Raw genomic sequence first — 19801 nt, forward strand, 5'->3', positions numbered from 1 at the left:
ATGAATTAAAAATAAGAATTGTATATTGTATTGTATATACATAGATAAAAATATCCAGAAATCCAGAGAATTAAGACAAGTTAGAAGAACTTCCCCTTCAATAAGTGTACTTTACAATTCCCAGTCGCGAATATATCTCGCTTAGGTCGCAAAAAAATCAGTCTATCAATTAAATATAATATTAAAAAAAATAATAATACAATAAATAAGTTTTCAATGCCATTATTTTTTTGTTTTCAGTGCATAGGAACGAGGTGGAATCGAAAGGAGAGAGCCTGTCAACCTGTTGGTGTTGCTCCTGTTTCCATCACTGTGTGCGTGAGTTCATGGTGGAGATGGATTTTGGGACATCGAAGGCATACGTTTGTGAGTTAATTGCGCAGCACTGATCAATAACACAGATTCCAGACTCTCAGGACTTGAACTTTACCCAAAATGATTATGTTTATAATGTTGATGATGATGATATAAGAGGGAACTCAAGCAGCTAGCCAGGACCACTTTCATTGAAAGTATTTTGCCTTTTCGACACATTAATGAAATGTAAAATAATCTGGGCTCAATGGGGAAAACTTTGATTAGACGGGATGAGGATCCCCCAGTGTTGCGGTTACTTCGGTTACCTCAAAACATTAACCTGATGTCGGTCCCGAGAGCAGCACACTTGACCAGGCTACACCCAAAGAAATTACCATAATGACACCATTAAAACCTTAATATGCGAGTAGTTTCACAAATTGATATTTTAGCTAAATTATATTACAAAGGGTAATTTAACCAAAAAAACTGAAAGTAAAACCTTGCGTTATGTATAAATTTAGCTACACTTTACCTTGCGATTTAATAATTTAATAGTAGTAACTAGTATTTAAACACATTTAACCGTATTGTTGTTGTTTGGTTGTACAAATCGGGTTTTGATTTTACGATTTTTGTTCTTAAAAAAACATTAAATACTGAAGAGGCTCCGAAACCTACGTTTATATGAATCTTTCTTATCATTCCAACAATAATCTTTTTTTCCTAAGTGTATCTTATTGAATAAAATTGCCAGTACTTAAATTTATTTTTTGTGGTGCATCCCCGGGTCAGAGGCTTCAGAAAAAAAACCTCAGTCTTGGCTCACATTTTCCGCATCGCCGAAAACTATAATTATGAGCCCTAACCACTTGATACCTGTCAATTGTCAACCAGTCCCCGTGTGAGCGACTTTTCAAGCTCAATGAGCTGTGAAAGCTAAGAAATTATGTTCGGCTCTCGATGGGAAGGGACGGGGTGAAATCAATCACGAAGACAAAAGAAGGGGTTAAGGTTGAGGCTTAAGGTATGGAGAGGGGCGTGGCAGGGAAAGCATAGGAGGGAGAAGAGGCGCAAAAATTTCGACACTGCTCACTTTTTTTCTTTTCGTTTGCCTTTTCATTTTTGCAAACTCTCCCAAAAGGGCAGGTGGGGGCATGCAAGGGGGCGTTGGAAGGACGTTGCCTTATATGGAACGACGGACAAGGAGAAGACAATAACGATGATGATGATAATGATGATGATGATGCGAAGGAGACGGACACGACGACAAAAGGCTGGCTCCGGCCTCTGAGCGTGGGAAATATTTTGCGCACTCTTTGTGCTTTTGTTTTTTTTACTTTTTTTACGCCCGTTTTCACGTCGAGGTCGCACGGGGTCGTTCCTTCGACCGGTCGAAGGTAATAATAAGATGTTTTGTTTCAATCACATCGTCGCTTGATCATCCTCATCATCATCATCTTCATCATAATCATCCTTGTAGCAGTTTCTTTTTCTCGCATGCATAGCAAGCCGAAGTCTTTCTTCACCATTTCTTATGTGTGAGCTTTTGGTCAAAGCCAGGGTCGTAGTTGTAGGGCCTGCATGGAGGGAGGATGAAGATCATTAGATAAGCTTACATATTCTGGAAATGGTTTCAGAGGAAATAATTGATTTTATTTCATAAAATTCCTTTGGGATCTTTCCTATATTTTACAATGTTATATACAAAAATTCAACAAATTCTTAAACCCTTGATTTAAGCCTCTGCACTTACCATGTCGTGGGTTGAGGCGAAGAAGAGTAACTGAATTCCCTCACCTTCTGCACATAATGTTTACTCTTTTTTCAGGAAGAGTTCAAGGGGAGGGCTTCGCTCTTATCCTTTTTGCGCCTCCTCTTCCTCTGGCAACTTTAAGGTAAGCTTAGTTATGCTGCGTAGTTTTACTTTTGTAATTGTTTTTTCCTACACACTGCTCAAAATGAAACAGTATTAACAGTTTGAAATGAATTCTAGAAACTATAAAAAATGTATAAACTTGAATACCAATTTGTTGGCTTGGACAATCGATTACTCACTTATTAATATGCTGAGCTCCTTGGACTTAAACTAATTTTTTCGAGTGCTTTAACAAAATTTTAGGTAAAGGAGAAGCCGGACGAGGCTCTTTGAGATTCTCCTTATTGCAGGTTGTGTGCCTGCTGCAGTTGAAAATGGATCCGAAAATGGAGATGGAGATGGTGTCACGATGCCTCGCCCGCCTGCTGGGGCATTAAAAAGGGAAAGGAGCCTGAGAAAAGCCTCCCACTTTTCGGGCAAACTTCGATATACCCGGAGAGCTTGCCCTGATATCATTATTAGAGATTTGCCCACCGTTCCGATGAACTGTTGCCCATATGAAGAGCTGATTTATGGGTTGCCAAGCATTCAACTTCTTGGCCCGGAAAACAGAGCCGTGACTTATGAGTGGATAAAGCGTGAATACCTGACCAACTGAGTCGTCTCCCCACAATCTCTTCTGGCCCTTGGATCTCTGGCAGGTAACTTGCCACACTGAGATGGATCGCCGTTTTGGCTGGAACTTTTGGCAAACAAAAAAACTTAACAAGGTCAACCTTTTTTTTTGTGTGGCTTCCCTGTTGTGTGTGGGAAAAAATCAGTGGTTGGGAGAAGCTTTAAGGCCAGAAATTGGGGGCGGGACAGCCCAAATAGAACAGATTTAAGTTGGAAGGATGCTCTGTATTCAAAGAAAAATAATCAGAAAGTTTAAAAGTGTTAAACCCACTTTTAAAACTAATAATAATGGTTAACATTTTTTTGAATCGGTTTTTATATAATTAAAAATCAATAATTTATCTTAAATGCACACAAACAGGGGTTTACTTTTCCCTTTTTTATTTCATTGTAGTTCCAAATGGTTCAAGGGGAAGTAAAGGCTTTAATTAATTCAATTTTTTACTTAGTCTTTTTTATATATTTCCACTTTTTTTTCCAAGCTTTCATTAGATGAAATCACAGTTTGATATGACTAGACAGTTTTGCATTTGCCCTCATCAAACCCTTTGACCTGCGACAATGAAAAACACTAAAATCTAATTCGCATGATGCTGTGAACATCAGCATATGCAAATCCAGTAAATCCAGCAAAAAAGACTCGATTTCCATGTCGGGTCAGGAGCAGGAGAGAGCGAGTCAGAGTCCATATCTAAAACTGAATCGAAGGACTGCAGCCGGTGCCAGACACGTGCCCCACTTGCAACCCTTTTTTCCCACAGTCTACTAATGATGCGGCATTATTTTGCATATGGACACGGAAAGGGTTAAGGTCGAAAACTGTCCCCTAATGAACTGAAACATCCGCGACATGAACGTTACAGTTGCGATACTCGTAATTTATGCATGTTACGAGCACGAGAACACAACCATTTGACTCGGAGGACTCAAATCTTTGTGGGATTGTTGTCAAGCTTCGGCAATGATATGCCACAGCAATTAAACCAAAGGGTTAGACAGAATGGCTTTAGGATAGGAGTTGGTGGTGGTGGTGGTGGTTGTCCAAGTCCTGCACTTGCATTTGGTTGAGGTTTCCTGGACATCCAACACAGGTGCGAAAGTTTCAGGGATTGCGGTTTTTCGGGCAAAGGGAAAGCCAGTGATGGGAACGGCAGTGCACTGAAAAAAATTACTTTCTAAAAAAGAAAATCATATTTAACATTATGTTTCAAACTTACCAACTTACTTTAACCCAGAGTTTACCATTGAAACAAGAACAAAACAGTTTAAAATGTGTATTTTTTGCCTTAGTGAATCGTTTCTTAAATGTATTTTGAAACCTTTTGTATCATGACCCTCGTGGAAAAACCCTCGCCCACATGCTAGATTTTTGATTTTTAGTTGGATGAAAAATAACCGCCTGACGCTAAAAACTCTAAAATGCTCCCTGATCATTAAAATTGTTTGTCCAGAAGAGCAATCCATAAAAATGTCCACAGTAGCAATACAAAAAAAAAAAAACTGAAAACTGCAAACTCAATCGCCATTGCAATCAGTAGAAGCTCGCCTCGAACAAATCGATTTTCGGTTATTAGCCGTCACACAGTCATTAAAAATTTTGACAGATTTTGACAATTTATTGATGTTGCTAGGACACGCGACAAACAACAACAATCGAAAATTTACAGGACCCGAAAACGTTGAATATGTTGACCTGTGCGAATTGCAAAAAGTGGACAAATGTTTGGCCTTCCCTCCATCTGCAATTTTCAAGTGGCTGCCACAGTTGCCCACCCAGTCCACTTTGTGTTTGCATCAACCCCCAGGGGCGCGCGATAATTTGATTAATTGAAAGTCAGACGGCGACGACCTTTTTTGCTGTGGCTTCGGGGAAGGGGTTGTTCTGGTTTTGGGCTTGGGCTGTGTGGAGGAACCACCCTCCCTTCTGCGGTTTTTTGGTGGCGTGAGTAAACGATCCCGGTCGCCTCAAGTGGCTCTATTGTATTCACATTAGCGGGTTTAGCCAACCCCCGACGGGGTTTATATTCAAGTATATCTATTTCCTATATCTGACGGCCGTTTTTTATGTAAAAATTTAAATATCGCATTACACACAGACACTTGATTTTAAAGCCTATTCAAATGTTTCACTTGTGGTCGATGGTCGGTGGTCGGTCGGGTGGGTCAGGTTGGACTTGGCACTCCCTGGACAATTTTCTAACATGTGTTTTTCATTGAAAAATTCAAATCTGTTGTCTGCACTTGATTATGCGATAAACTGCGGCTGCGGTTTCGTCGCAACTCTTGTTTTTTCGGTTGCTTTTGGACAGTTGCGTAATTGTTTTTTGCTTCAAGGGTTTTCCTTCCACTGACTGCCATGGAGATTCTTTAAAGTCTGCTGGCTGGGACATCATCTGCCAGGCACTTGAGCACATTTAACTTTTTTACGCAACTTTTTTGTTGCCCTGTTGGACCTGGAGATAATGGCTTTGGCTAGACGGATTAAATTGAGCATTATATAAAAGAAGATATATTTAAATTTGAATAAAATATTTAAATGGCAAATGCTTGCTCGTTATACATACATATATGGAAAATATATTCCAAAATTCTATAGATAGTAATTAATAGTTTAAAAAGCATCTCAAATGTTTACTAAAGCATGATACAGGAGGAACTTTATTAAAAGCATGTAGCTGTTAACTAAGTAATTTTTATTTCCAATTATTTTATAAGCTATAAGCAAACAAAAGCAAAATTCAAATAGTAAACATTTAATTTAAACGTGTAATTCCCAAACATTTAAATAAATCTAAATTATTCCATTCAATTAGGCAATTAATCACCATTTCTTCCTTCAATTTAACAAACTAAAGGCCGCCTCCTTTCACCTTAAAGTTAACGACTTGGCAGCAAAAGCTCATTTTGCAGAGTTCATGACTCTGGAACGTAAATTTGAAAACCAAAAGCATTTAATGTATTATCAAATCAATAACCCAAACCAACAATAAACTCTGTGTTTCCCCCAGTGGGAAATGCTGTGGCATGCAACATTTAGCAATTTTGCGGTGTCCCACTCCTTGATTATCGTGTGTTGTCCTTACGGCTGTTATTGTTCAGCGTCGTCACACCCATTGCTCCCCCAAAATGTTAATTGATTTTGGCCAAAAGGGTTTCGGTGCCAGCTTGGTTATTATTCGTGTTGACACGAAGGGGGACCCAACACGAGGCAGCAGCACTAAGGACATTCAACTCTCCGATTTATCGCTTCAAGTGCAATTTTCAATTTCACGCCCTTAGCCACTTTTTCCCACCTCATTTGCATATTTTCCGGCAATTATTATTCGCACATGCGAATATTTTCCTGCCATTGTAATTCTAATTCGATTTCGATACTTCGCGCCCCACTGCAATTTGCCTTTTTTACGATTTGTTTTGCCAGGATCGAGGGCTGGGTCCTATTGATCTCATAATCGAGCCAAGTGGGCTAAAAAAAGCAACATCCTGTGGGAAGGAGAGGGTCGCCGCCTGATTTGCATTATTATTTGCCTGCTCTTTTTTTTTTATGCGGAGTGCCAATTTTTGATAGATGATGCGTGAAAATATGGGATGACGGCGAAGGGGCCTGCCCAGCCCGCTTATTTGCATATTTGATTAATTTGTTTGGTTTTTTGGGTGGTTTTTTATGGAAAAATAATAAGCATTTCATTATGCGTTAGGAAACAGAGTGAGGAATTAGGGGACTCTCTATAGCAGATCTAATTGCAAGGACATGCTGGGTGAGGGACTTTATTGATGTGGCAGTATAGTTGTTTCTGAGGAAGAGGGGAATTCGACAAGGCTAGAGATCTTTTTATAAAAAAATTTTGGTAAAAAATATAATAATAATAATATATAATATAATATAATTTTGTATAAAAAGATATCTAGCCTTGAAACTTGTACAAAGTATAAAACCATTAAAGTTTGGGCAGAGTTTAAAATATTTAAAAACAGTTTGTAGTTTTCGAATAACAGCAATCACTAAATTCAAAATATTCTACTTATGCAACTCTAATCATAATTAATCTAAATTTTCCACTAATTAAAGTATCTGAAACCCCATTCATGAGTTAATAAAACATTGATTAAACCGATTGATTTAATGAATTATATATAGTATACTTATAATCTGGGGATTTTTTTATGCCATCGTAAAAATAGCATTAACATGTTATCTTGGGAGCTGTTAATAGAGGAGATTTACCCCTAAACTTAATCAATTTGGAAATCAGGCAGAGCAGCGCAGCCTAAGCTGTGCATCTTTTACATGTAAATCGTCCTCGTAGTTAAATGTCCTAGGACCAGGATTCGCTACTGATTCTGTGTGTTCCCTTCTGCCTAGCAGGCACTAATCCAATTGCTGTTCGGATCATTAAGCACTGATTGCGTTTATGGCGCAGACAGGACCCCGCACACCCATACATGCATAACCGCGGGCGTAGGTATACAAATGCGTACAGTATGTGTCCGGATCAGATCCTGCGCAAGGACGACACTTGCAACAGTCGCGGCATATGCAGATTAACCCAGTGCCAGCGAGCGGAAAGGGGACGCGGCATCAATTATGCTGGAAATGCGGCGCTTTAGCTTTAAACATCAAATCGATTTTGTGATAAAAACAACACGAAATTGAAGTGCATTTGTGCGGAGGAAAGTGTTAAATTAAATTCCCATCTTGGCAAACGGGACACTCAGTCACCACCTTTTTTACACTAATAAAAAAAAAACTAGTCTTTGTAAAATACTTTTGCATATTTCATTAAAAATGAAAAATGAAATATTGGTTATCCTTTAACAGAAAAAGAACCATAGGTGATTTAAAAAATATTGATATTGTTTATAAATTTAACTTTTTAAAACAAAAAAATATATATTTATAGAGGTAGTGTGTTTTTTTTAAATGATTGATTTGATTTAAATGATAACCTTAATATTAAGCCTTATTAGGGACACATAAACTACAACGATAAGTCCCATTTTTTCTGCGTGTTTTTTCTCCACTTATCTGACTGGCATCCTCCTCCATTCAAATGAACCGCAAAAGTAAATCTGCATTTGATTTGTCACCCCGGCGCACATGTTGCAAAAAAAGGAAACTTTCACCGCAACTGTCGCCGCGAAAGGTGACACACACAAAAATAGAAAAACAATTGCCAATTACGAACGAGCAGTTTGCTCGGGTTTCCCTGTCTCCGTCAGCTACCCCGGATCACCCGGACCAGGACCATCCCTACCCTCTCTCCGGTAGCCATGGCCACCAGCATGGCCCAATAAACAACAGTTGGAACAATGTAAAAACGGAAAGAGAAACAATCGAAAGCAGGAAAACCCAAGCAAAAAACTGAGGGGTGGCAGCAGGCAGCAGGAAAAACTGTGTGGAAAATCACTTTTGCGCTCATAAATTTCAATAATAAAAATTTGAATGCAGTTGACACGAAACCGAAACAAGCATCCTCTGCCACCCCACCCCCTGCCCGAAGGAAGGCGGCAGCAAACAAGGTTAAGTGAAATAAAAATCAGTGAAGTGCATAAACAAGGTTCAAGGTGCGGGTCGGTGGGACTGGCATTTGAATCTGGATCTGAATCTGGATGCTGCCTGCACCACCCGATAATTGAATTGGCTTGTCGCACTCGGTTGAGGAAGCACAACCCTTTTTTTTCGATGTCCACCGAAGAGGTGTTTTGAGAGAGGTTTTGCATACATATGTACGGGTACATATATGAATATGGTCGTATTTGGGCTCGAAATCCATTACTGCCATATGGAAATCGAATTCGGGGTGGTGGCCTCAATTAATATTTCCGGTTAAGAGCAAATACGTTAATATAAAGGTCACTGCCAAGGGATTAATATCAATCTGGACTTTAATTCAAATAAAATATACATTTCAAAGGAAATTTATTTTTGAAAAATCTTTAATCTTCAGCAGATTTCCCGTACATAATGATATTTATTATAGCAGCTTTAGTTAGGATATATAAATAGCAATCAAAACAAATTGGAAAATAGGTTTAAGGGTCTCAAGAAACCCTTTAAAAATCTATTCACTAAGACACCGCTCAAAGTGATCCTGAATTTGGCCTCCCTGACAAGTCTTCTTCGGCTCGACAAAAAATAAATTCTAATTTCAGAAAGCCAACCCAATCCAATTTTTTGTTTGAGTTGAGTTGATGACCTTTTAATGCCAGGTTGAATAACAACAACAACACTTCTTTTTAATTAAGTTATTTAAAATTAATGGGGGCTTTATGCCAATACTGTGGTCTTCTTGGATAGCAGCACCTTCTGCATATGCTCCTCAGCCGTGTGAATAGTGTGGGTTCCTCCCGCACGCCTTTGAGTGCACTTCGCCATGGGCGCTGCGGAAATACCCTTTGCCCATGCACTTGTGGATTGGGGGTACTCGTCCTTGCGATAGTAACCCATGGCTCCAGATTTGCGAATCTGTCCCAGCTCGTAGGTAATAAGGGGACCCAGACCATTGGAGCCCTTTGCTTTGGGGAGCGTAGGCACCTTTGAGCGTTCCACGGTGCGCATCACACATTCGGTGTCGCAGGAGAGACAGGCCAGATCATTCATCACCTTGACCTTGGCAACGGCGGCGGCACAATCATCGTTGGTCATCTCGATATACTTCTGTAGAGCGTCTGCAAATGTGTGCACCTTCCGCTCGATCATCTCTCGGAAGTCTTTGAAACTCAGCTCCAATGCTTCGACGCCCAGTGTAATGCGGAGATTATCAATGATCTGCAGCACGTTCTTTTCGTTGAGACCGATAATGTTTTGGATCTCACAGAACTTCATATCTAGCCTGACCTTGAATTCTTCGTGCTGCTCCAGAGACATCTTGGTCGCCAGTTGCTCGAAGTTCGGTTTCTCGGCCAACAGATGCTCCATCTCTTCCCTATCTGATTTTACAATGTCCAATTGATCAGCGGTCTTCTTCATCAGTTCCGCATCGTTCTCAAGAACTTTTAAGCGAGCCATTATCTGGCCGTTGAGCTCTATATTGCTGGCCATGTAGAGTCTGACCTCCCGCACAGTGGCTTGCAGGTCATTTATCATACCAAAAAGCTTTTGGGTTTCCTGCTTGTGGAAAGCAGCCGTCAGATCGTTGACCTTGCTGTTTAAGGCACAAAATAGTGCTTTGTTATCCAACAGCTCGTTAAGCATTCGACTTGGGGAGTACACAAGGCACTTCAGCCCAAATTCTTGTTCCTGCTCCTCCTCGACCTTCTCCATTACCGTGCTGGCAGAGGACTCCTCTTGAACCTCTTCGTGTAGCAGCCCCAGCTCTTCTTCAGCCCCTTCGCCCTCATCAGTGGACGTTCCGATAGAAATTTCTTCGTCTGCTGCCCTCATTAGCACCCTTAGCTGTTTGGAAAATTGACGAAGTAGCTTTATCCTCTGAGGATCCTGTCTCTGGTCGATCATCATGTGGGCTACAGTGTCCAGCTGCTTCACTATTATCTTCACCTGCCCCTTGAGATTGGGTATAAAGTCATTCATTTCCATGTCGGTCCGCTCCTTGTATAGCTCAACTTTTTTTAAACGCTCATCCAAGCGCCGAAAGTTGGCATTCATAGAGTGAGCGGAAATATGAGAAACCTGTGAAGGCACGGCAGAGACTTCCAAGCAGTCTTCCATAGCATCATGTGAACCTTGTGAAGGTTCCGGCTCTGGTTGAGAGGCCGGAGCTCCTGCTTCCTGGCTCAGCCTAGAAGCTGCAGGTTCAGGTTCTAGCTCTGGCACATCCTCGGTTGGCTCCGTTTTAGCGATTTCCTCCGCCGTGGCCTCTTCGGCCTGCGGAAGCGGAGGAGCCTCTTCGGCCTGAGGAAGCGGAGGAGCCTCTTCAGCCTCGTTAACTGGAGGAACCTCTTCGGCCTCAGTAGGCGGAGCTAGCTCCTCGGCCGGCGCTTCAGCCGGTGCATCTTCCTCAGCGTCCGCTCCAGCAAACATACGAGGCATGCGCGATTTGCTTAAGTTTACTGAGAATAAAAAAAAGGAAAATAATCTTAAAATTCTACTACATTTCTCCCTGTCCCCTCACATAAACTTCTCTGAAAGCGCACGTTGTTCATCATGTAATCGTCCTGCACGACGACCTTATCCAGGACCTCCAAACGCTGAGCAAAGCACGTGAGCAGAACTTGTAAGGCGTAAAAGTTAACGTGTCCCGATTCCGGTGACCCAATGGCCACTTCGATAAGTTCCTTGTAGGTGAACGCCATTTTCGGGAATGTATGTTCACGAGTTTTCGGAATTTTATCCTGATTGGCCCAATACCGAAGAGTATGAATATGTTAAAGTGTTTATTGTAGCAAACAATGTGTGGGATGGATTAAACATGAATAATTGACATATGCTGGGAAATTTTGAGACATTTCCATAGTACAGTTAAGTCAATGATAAGTTGAGCAAAAGCTACAGTTTTGTGTTCCTTATATTCATGATAGAATTATAATGTCCACAACATGATACAATTATATAAATGTATCAGGGGTATGTATTATTAAAATATTAAGCTAAGTCTAAAATAAGATAAATCCTATTAAAAAATGTTTAAATAAAAACCGCCATTGTGTTTAATCGATTGCAGATTATCACTAGAAGTGCTGCCACCTTTTTTTTTTATCGATGAACGCAAAACTAGGCAGCTACCAACGTTGCCAGACTTCACGTTCATGAGTGTTTCAGCGCTTAGTGTGCCCAGAAACCGCGAGAGCTAAAATTTTCTGGCAACACCGAAGAAAAGGCCGGCGTTATAATTCACGTTTATGAAAAACTAATATTTTATTCTGGTTGTTGATGTTATCGACAGAACTATCAGGTCAGGATGCGGTTTACTTCTTGGCCTTCTTGGGGTCGCCCTTGGCGGCGTCCTCGCTTTCGGCGGCCTCCTTGGCGCGCTTAGCGCGAATACCAACCAAACGAGCATCAGTGCGAGCCTAAAAACAAGAGATACAAGCATGAGTATCTTAAGCTCCCAAGTGGAGGACATGCCGCTGTTAGCTTACCTTGCGCAGGGTAGCGAAAGCCTTGAACTTCTTCTCGTCCTTGGTGACCTCACGGAACTCGACAACCGCGGGCTGCTCGTTCTTGATGGGCATGACGGGGCCCTTGAGCTGGGTGGCCAGCTTGCACTCCTCGAGGGTGGACTCGCCCTTGCGGATCTTCTTCTCGTTGATGGGGAACAGGATCAGCTTGCTGCGGTACTCCTTCAGGCGCTGGATGTTGCGCTGGCGCGACTCCAGGGATTTGTTCTTGCGACGGCGGTCCACAGCGATGCCGATGGTCTTGGCGAAGTTTGCGCTGATGCCAGCGCCCTGTGGGTACGAACAGAAGCGTTTAGTGGTGGCTTTAACCCGGACCTAGCAACAGAGCACTCACCTTCAGCTCCTCCAGGGTGAAACCACGGCCGGCACGCAGCTTTGTGTGGTAGCGGATGGTGGGGCAGCGGACCACGGGGCGCAGGGCACCGCTAGCGGGGCGAGGGAAGACGGCCTTGGCCTTCTTGACGCGGTTCTCGTGCCTGCGCACCTTGCGGGCGGGCTGGTTGAACCAGGTCTTCACATGCCGCTGCCACCACTTGTGGTAGTGCTGGTTTGGAATCATATTGTTACCCTTACCCATCTTGGCGGTTTAGATTGGCTGCAACGGGGAGCAAAAACAATAATAAACATTAATGTGGGTCTGTGTATGTGCGGCATAACCAAACAGCGGCAGAAGCAGCGGCGGCTGCGACCCACGTGGCTGAACTATTTCGCATATTCCAGCCGCTTTTAACGCATTTAACACACTATTTGGGCCGCGCTTGCAGCGCCCGTGGGCGGCGCATCTTTCGCACATCCGATTGCACTATTTTGAGTTCGTTCCTCTGTTATTTTCAACAAATTCTGGGACGTACAAAAAATTCACACACCTTTTCTTCCCAACAACGAATTAAAAAGGAAATCGCAACCAACTTCACGTCGTAGCATCAACGAAAATTTCCCTCGAAAATTCCCAGTGCCGACAACGAAATTTCCCCAGCTATCGATTGGTGATGCAATCAGTGTTAGCGAGAATTTTCATCAATTCACATTTTTTCCTCTCGCGAGTCGCATTTATTGTCACCGGCGCACTGGAATATTATTTTCGAGGTCCGCAAAAATAAATTAGCGGACGCCGATAGCATTTGGTGGTGCATTTATTACGTTTAATTGCCTTATCGATTGGCTGGCGTGTCGCGTGGCAACTCTGAACTGTACTTCTGATACAGATAAAAAACTATTGACTATTGAACCGTCTATCTATAATCGAGAAATTGCGCGCTAATTCCTTTATTGAAGAGCAATCGTCGTCGGATCGAAATCGAAATACTTGTTCAACAGATCCCCCAACAACTGAAGATGAGTGAGGAGGTTCCCGCGTCGCCGGTCGCCATCAGCGAACTCAAATACGAAGATATGGGGCAGCTCAACTTTTCCAAACTGTACTCGCCCAAGATGAAGAGCGTCTACTGGCGCTACTTCGGCTTCCCGTCCAACGACAACAACGAGGTAATCACCAAGCAGAACGTGGTGTGCATCAAGTGCCACAAGGTCCTGACCAACCACGGCAACACCACCAACTTGCGGGCGCATCTCCAGCACCGCCACAAGGATCTTTTCAAGGAGCTGTGCCAGGAGCACGACATTCACGTACCGCCGCGGAAAACGCCGCGCAACGTTACGCACCCGCCGCTGTCCAAGCGCAATGTGTCCACGCGCCGCGTAAAGTTGGAGTTCATCAATAATCGAAACCACGACAACGCTTCGGATGAGGAACTGGACGAGGCAGCCGTGGCTACAGCAGCCATGCAGGCGGAAGAGGATGGCTCCTCACAGACATTGCTGTACGAGACCATGGTCCCGTTTACCTATGACGAGGCCGATCAGCTGGTAGAGGAAGATGAGCGCATGGTCACTATGGAGACAAAGTTCGCCCGTAAGCGCAAACTGGCTACTCCCTCGGGCTCCCTGCACCATTCGCGAGCCATAAAGCACGAGGATGGCGGCTACGCGACGGCCGCCATTGCCAATCTGCCGGAGGCCCTCACGGACATCGTGATCAAGGATCTGCGCAATGTGGACTCCCTGTACGACGCTGGTTTCAGTGACTTTGTGCGACAGGCGGTGGGCGGCTCGGCCCCCATGCCCGAACCGCAGAAGATTGAATCATTGATCGCCGAGATGCATGCCTCCAAGTTCCTGGAGATTGGCGACATCACGCGGGAGTTCACGAACGAGAAGCCCTTCTCCTTCGCCTTCGAGCAGTGGGTGAATGTGGAGCAGCGGCGTTTCCTGAGCATCTATCACCATTATTTGGACGAGGAGACGCAGTCGGTCAGAAGCATTCTGTACGCCACCGTTGAGTACACAGACTACATCGTCTTTGACGATCTGCTGACCGACTTTTACTTGGCCAACTGTACCTTGGCCATCATCAACTACGACGATGAGCACGAGGACTTGCTGCACACATATCTCAGGGAGAAGAGTAAGAGCATTAGGATTTGACAGATGACACTTATCGCTGGAAATACTTACCTCTGTTTATATTTTGGTTTCCAGATATTCCCATTATATTGTGCTACGTTACGGTTATCGACAAATGCCTGCGTCGCGTCTTCGAGATCGAGGAGGTGGCTTCACTTCTAGAGCAGGTGAAGGATATTATCCAGCGGCACTCGGCCGAGATCAGCGCCAAGGTGGCGGAGCTGCCTTCTTACAATGAGAACTTCCCCTGGACTCTGTACGAAATGCTCAAGTTCTTTGCCGAGTCCATTTCTTGGTCCGACGACATGGACCAGCTCGTACTGACGGCAAAAACGGTGACTGAGGCTCTCAGTGCCCTGGTGGTATGTACTCTCCGGCTTCGAAATCCCTGAGGATACCTTTCCTATAGGCTAAACTCTTATTGGCAGATTGCTCTGGACACGCTGCGCGGCGAGGATATCCCCTTGAGCAGCATGCTGTCGCCGATCACCTCCAAGATTCTCATCAAGAAGCTGGGCATTGCCGAGCAAGACGACTCGCTTATGATGAATGTGAAGCGCACCATTGCCGGTGTCCTGCAGTCCCACATCATTTCCAACGACAATCTGACCGCTGCCGCATTGTTGGACCCGCGATTCCATCGCCTGACCACCATTGACAATCTGGACAGATGTGTTCGCATGTTGACCCACAAGTACAGCAAAGCCTTTGGCGGAACGTCTGGCGGCGACTCAACCGAGGTGGCCGCCACAACCCCCTCAACTGTAAACATCAAGGCAGAGCCAAGGGTACTGGCTGGAGGATCGGCCAGGCGGTCGAGTGAGTATAAAGAATGCCATAGATCTCTTACAGCCTTGACTAACGCGTAACTCTCCGCAGAACTGGAGCTACTCTTCGACATTGCCGAGATCCCGAATCCGCCAAAGCGGGACTCTGACAGCACCGTAGAGACGGATCTGAAGCGCTACCGCAACGAGGTGATTGTCCAGCTCGACGAGTCACCCATCGAGTGGTGGCACAAAATGGGCCACATATACGGAACGCTGCGCGACCTGGCCACTCTGTACCAGAGCGTACCCGGCGTGGTTACTCTCAGCTTCAAGAAGGCTCTGCGCGACCAAATCTACGAGTTCAACAAGCGCTATATGCTCACGGGCAACCAAATCGATGCAATCCTCTTCCTGCACCATCACAGCAACTAGGAACCCAGCTCAGAACCTTGTTTTTATATATTATAAATACACTTTAATTATGTATATTAATCTTAATCCGACCGTATGTATGTATGTATATGGACAAGACGGCACCACGGGCACTGCAAAATCATTACCAACCCAGATTGGTAAAGAAAGGACACATTTTTAATAGCATGTGGGATCATCCCTCGCGTATATGCTGTATCCCACTGGATCATGTAACTCTTAGTATATATATGTTAACGAAAGTAATTCAAATATTCAAACCAAAGGTCTTGGTTCGTCAATCCAAACCCTTTCAAATCAAGAAAAGGGATTACATTTGTTTTTAAATGTTTGAAAAACAATTCATCGCTTAAACAGACTCTAAACTAATTTTAAAATGTGTAAAAAATCGCTTAATTTGTAGATTGATACTTGAACTTAGAGAATCAATCCTTACTTTCTTTAATATTTAGAAATGGTCTCTTATACCACAATAAATATCATAAAACTATGTGTTTGGTTTTTGAATTTCAATGTAAATTAGTTCTTCCTTTATCTCAGACATATTTTGTGCATTTATATAAATAAAAATACCCCATGGCTTAAACGGCTTTAAAACTAATTTTAAAATGTTAAACAAATTTCCTAATTTGTCGTAGATTTATACTTGAAATTCTAGAAATCATCACATTCCTTAATATTTAGAAGAGGTCTCATAAAGCGATGTGCTTGGTTTTTAAATTTCAATGTAAATTAATTCTTGTAAATTAGTAAATGTAAATTAGTTCTTCTCTTTATTTAGGAATGATAAGTGGGTTTTCTTTTCAATAAGTTACTTTCGTTTTTTTTTCAGTGTAAAGGGAATATTTTAAAACTTCCCTTCCTATGACATATTTCAATGTCCCTGCTACGGTCACACTGCATGGAGCTGCTACCTATTATCGAAGTATCGCCATCTCTAGTTGCCACAAAAGAAGGGGAATTAAGGCCAAAATATTATTGCAAACAGGACAACTAGTGGCTCGCCAGCCCCTTTGCACTGCTAGGAGCGGATTCCTGAAAATGAGCCGGCATCGTAGATGCGACACCCGTGCTTAGTGTTAAAATTCTGCAAACGGAGTGACGGTTGAGAGCGGCGGAGAGTGTTGGAAGTCAAGAGAAAACAGCAACGGGGCGGCGGCAACGCCAACAGCAACGAATCAACAACTAGGCAGCGTTGTTGCTGTGCTCTACAGAAAATCCGGGCCCCCTTATCGCAAGCGAGAACCCAGACGAGACACCACTCTGCCGGGGCGAACGATGTGCGGGTTGGACTTGAGACGCTTCTGTGAGGATTGGCGGATATGGATACGGCCGCTGTTGATCGTCACCTATGGCATTTTCGCCATCATTGTGGTTCCGCTCCTGATTGTGAACTCGGTGAAGGATGGCTTCCAGCGTAACGACCAGCTAATCCTCATCGGTGGTCTTTTCGTGCTGGCCGCCGTGCCCGTGTCGATATGGCACATTATCCAACACGTCATCCATTTCACGAAACCGATTCTGCAAAAGCACATCATTCGCATACTGTGGATGGTGCCCATTTACGCCCTGAACGCGGTAAGTGGGTCATCGGAATGGGAATTGGAATCGGAGACCGCAAACAAGTGTGCGAAATCTAATACTGCTTGTACGATTCCCCGCAGTGGATCGGCCTCTTCTTTCCGAAGCACTCGATTTACGTGGACTCGCTGCGCGAGTGCTACGAGGCGTACGTGATCTACAATTTCATGGTGTACCTGCTCAACTACTTGAATCTCAACATGGACCTGGAGGCCACCATGGAGTACAAGCCGCAGGTACAGCACTTCTTTCCGCTCTGTTGCATGCGACCGTGGGTGATGGGGCGCGAGTTCATCCACAACTGCAAGCACGGAATCCTCCAATATACAGTGGTGCGACCGATCACCACCTTCATCTCTGTGTGAGTGCCGGGAGACTCAACCCATATACTATATTTTCTTGCAAATCGTAATCTGAAATCGGTTAAATCTAATCCTTAGCATCTGTGAGCTGTGCGGCGTCTATGGCGAGGGCGAGTTTGCCGGTAACGTGGCCTTCCCCTACATCGTGGTCGTGAACAACATCTCCCAGTTTGTGGCCATGTACTGCCTGGTGCTATTCTACCGTGCCAACAAGGAGGACCTCAAGCCAATGAAGCCCATTCCCAAGTTCCTTTGCATCAAGGCTGTGGTGTTCTTCTCCTTCTTGTAAGTGCCAGGAGACCGCTGTCTAAGCTTCGTGTGTTTGAGAATCTTATTTAATTGAATCATAGCCAAGGAGTGCTGCTCAATGTGCTGGTCTATTACAATATAATTAAGGACATTTTCGGATCGGATGTGGGCGACACGAATCTGGCATCTCTACTGCAGGTGAGCTACTGGTGAACCTTTGCCTCAGGCGATTCAAGCCACTTTCTCTTATTGAGACCTTTATGGAAAACAAAATTTGTCTTATTTAAAGTGAAAGTTTCTAACTTTGTAATCGCCATTTGCCAGAACTTCCTCATTTGCATCGAGATGTTCATCGCCGCCGTGGCTCATATCTACAGCTTCCCGCATCATCCGTTCCACATCAACTCGCCGCAGTACTGGAACAATCCGAACCATAACTGGTGCCGCGCCTTCCTCTCCATGATGGACATATCCGACATGCAAGAGGACGTCACCGAGCACCTGGGAGTTGTGAGCAGTTCGCTGAGTCGCCGCTTTCAGGGACGTAGCACCTATCAGCCGCTGGCGCGTAGTCCTCGTCGCTCCAGCAGCGAGTCTGAGTATCTCATTAGCAAGCGTCAGGATCAGCAAATGTCGGGCAGCTCGTCGCAGTCAGGTAACATGGTAACATATGGCGCAACGTCGAGTCGCCTGATCGTGCCCGTTTACGAGGGCAAGTTGAGCACACTCCCCGAAAACCAACCCACTCACTCCCAATCTCAATCTCGATTTCCCCTAGCAGGCGTGCCGCCCGATGATATGGTTACTAGTAGCAATAGCAACAACTACCAACAACAGCAACTACACTTGCCAGGAGCGGCGGGCACACAGCCGTCGACGCGTCAGCGTGAAACGCTACATCTGCGTGAGCGTGAAAGGGATAGGGATCTGGGCGCCGGTGGTGCTGGTGGCAATAGCAGCTTCCTGCGTCTGGCACCCGGCGCCGGGGCCGCTTCGGCCGCCGCGCCCATTCCCGAGTCCAATGACGACTATGCCCTGCTTCTGGGTGGCGGAGCAGGCAGGTGACACCGCTATCAGCAATACCAATACCAGCAGCATCACCAATACCCGCACATTGACGACGCATTCGAGGATGAGGACGGCGTGGATGTGAGCCAGCACTTGAATGCCGCCTCGTCGCTCAGTGCCTCGCTGTCCGTGTCGTTTGGCATGTCGAGCAGCCTCAAGTTCAGTGCCACGGGCAGCAATCAGACAGCATCCGAGTGGTCGAACTCAACGGGCGGGGATGATGACGGTGACGATGATGATAATGATAACGCGGACGAAGACGATGATGGCGATGACGACGACGGTGCTGGCGGCGGTCAGCCCGTTGTAGTTTTTGCCTCAACGACGCGGCGTCGCCGCGATCGAGAATACATCACCTAGACTCCCCCAAACCGCCCCTCAATCCTTATTCACTTTATGTTCTGCTTATATTTATGATTTCCCCTCTATCTTGATGTGTGTTAGGCTTAAAATACTCATGAAACGAACTCATTCTACCGGTCCCCATCAAATGGGGTTCTTTGAAATCGTGGCCTTAGTTTTCATTGCGAAAGCGCAGCAACCCAACTGATTTTCCATGCCACCCAATTATTGTAATCGCACACATCCCTTAGCCCAAAGAATCATCATTATAGAAATAGGCGAGTCTAGTGGCGTTTTGTACGTACATTTTATACACTGTTTTTGCAGGCAGACCTTGCACTCGAAACGATATTCTTACTAAATATGTGCATTCCCCCCTCCCCGCTAGGTGATCCCGAAGAAGTATATGTAGTTAATGGAGCGCTTGTGAATTTTGTGACTGCCGCCGGTCCGAAAAGGGCGAGACTTGTATTTATATAGAAATTCTTATTGTAAAACTAATATACATCGCAATAATATAATCTTGAAAACAATTTGCAACTGACTTTTATGTTTTTATTATTTGCACGCCCATGCACACTAACATTGCTTCTCATTCATTGTAATATAGTATTAAGTCTTATCTTTGTTTTATTTTGGTTGCCGCCAGACGTTGAAGTGATAAG

General features: G+C 44.3%; 4 protein-coding genes across 7 annotated transcripts; 2 read left to right on the forward strand and 2 right to left on the reverse strand.

The window, feature by feature from the left end:
* Nucleotides 1-8975: 8975 nt before the first annotated feature.
* On the reverse strand, nt 8976-11212 carry LOC108082055 (uncharacterized). Its single transcript, XM_017177331.3, has 2 exons — nt 10864-11212; nt 8976-10801 (listed from the first exon to the last, which is right to left on the reverse strand). Exons 1-2 carry the CDS (start codon nt 11042-11044, stop codon nt 9060-9062), a joined length of 1923 nt encoding a protein of 640 aa, XP_017032820.1. The 5' UTR covers nt 11045-11212; the 3' UTR covers nt 8976-9059.
* Nucleotides 11213-11581: 369 nt separating this feature from the next.
* RpL13 (ribosomal protein L13) lies at nt 11582-12758 on the reverse strand. The gene is made up of 4 exons (XM_017177333.3): nt 12736-12758; nt 12204-12464; nt 11831-12139; nt 11582-11761 (listed from the first exon to the last, which is right to left on the reverse strand). Exons 2-4 carry the CDS (start codon nt 12444-12446, stop codon nt 11657-11659), a joined length of 657 nt encoding a protein of 218 aa, XP_017032822.1. The 5' UTR covers nt 12447-12464; nt 12736-12758; the 3' UTR covers nt 11582-11656.
* Nucleotides 12759-12847: 89 nt separating this feature from the next.
* Nucleotides 12848-16024, forward strand: Dref (DNA replication-related element factor). Its single transcript, XM_017177330.3, has 4 exons — nt 12848-14333; nt 14408-14694; nt 14761-15151; nt 15212-16024. The coding sequence occupies exons 1-4, from the start codon at nt 13205-13207 to the stop codon at nt 15532-15534; spliced, it is 2130 nt and encodes a 709-aa protein (XP_017032819.1). The 5' UTR covers nt 12848-13204; the 3' UTR covers nt 15535-16024.
* A 414-nt stretch (nt 16025-16438) lies between these two features.
* Nucleotides 16439-19680, forward strand: LOC108082018 (transmembrane protein 184C). 4 transcript variants are annotated; one of them, XM_070283298.1, is made up of 6 exons: nt 16440-17112; nt 17199-17476; nt 17556-17762; nt 17828-17924; nt 18051-18438; nt 18508-19680. In XM_070283298.1, the coding sequence occupies exons 1-6, from the start codon at nt 16813-16815 to the stop codon at nt 18789-18791; spliced, it is 1554 nt and encodes a 517-aa protein (XP_070139399.1). In that variant the 5' UTR covers nt 16440-16812; the 3' UTR covers nt 18792-19680. The 4 variants fall into 4 exon arrangements, with proteins under 4 accessions (XP_041632075.1, XP_070139399.1, XP_017032771.1 ...); XM_017177282.3 differs by having other exon boundaries at nt 16441-17112; nt 18051-18381; nt 18505-19680; XM_017177283.3 differs by having other exon boundaries at nt 16443-17112; nt 18051-18381.
* The last annotated feature ends 121 nt before the right edge of the window (nt 19681-19801 follow it).

This window comes from Drosophila kikkawai, chromosome 2L (assembly GCF_030179895.1).
Source record: "Drosophila kikkawai strain 14028-0561.14 chromosome 2L, DkikHiC1v2, whole genome shotgun sequence".
Lineage (NCBI taxonomy): Eukaryota > Metazoa > Arthropoda > Insecta > Diptera > Drosophilidae > Drosophila > Drosophila kikkawai.

Coding starts and splice junctions, on each gene's coding strand:
- RpL13 (XM_017177333.3), bottom strand. CDS start 12,446: ATGGGTAAGGGTAACAATATGATTCCAAACCAGCACTACCACAAGTGG. Junction 12,140..12,203: donor TCACCCTGGAGGAGCTGAAG/GTGAGTGCTCTG, acceptor TCGTACCCACAG/GGCGCTGGCATCAGCGCAAA. Junction 11,762..11,830: donor CTTTCGCTACCCTGCGCAAG/GTAAGCTAACAG, acceptor TCTTGTTTTTAG/GCTCGCACTGATGCTCGTTT.
- Dref (XM_017177330.3), top strand. CDS start 13,205: ATGAGTGAGGAGGTTCCCGCGTCGCCGGTCGCCATCAGCGAACTCAAA. Junction 14,334..14,407: donor CACATATCTCAGGGAGAAGA/GTAAGAGCATTA, acceptor TTTGGTTTCCAG/ATATTCCCATTATATTGTGC. Junction 15,152..15,211: donor AGGATCGGCCAGGCGGTCGA/GTGAGTATAAAG, acceptor AACTCTCCGCAG/AACTGGAGCTACTCTTCGAC.
- LOC108082055 (XM_017177331.3), bottom strand. CDS start 11,044: ATGGCGTTCACCTACAAGGAACTTATCGAAGTGGCCATTGGGTCACCG. Junction 10,802..10,863: donor GCGCTTTCAGAGAAGTTTAT/GTGAGGGGACAG, acceptor TTTTATTCTCAG/TAAACTTAAGCAAATCGCGC.
- LOC108082018 (XM_041776141.2), top strand. CDS start 16,813: ATGTGCGGGTTGGACTTGAGACGCTTCTGTGAGGATTGGCGGATATGG. Junction 17,113..17,198: donor CCATTTACGCCCTGAACGCG/GTAAGTGGGTCA, acceptor GATTCCCCGCAG/TGGATCGGCCTCTTCTTTCC. Junction 17,763..17,827: donor GTGGTGTTCTTCTCCTTCTT/GTAAGTGCCAGG, acceptor ATTGAATCATAG/CCAAGGAGTGCTGCTCAATG.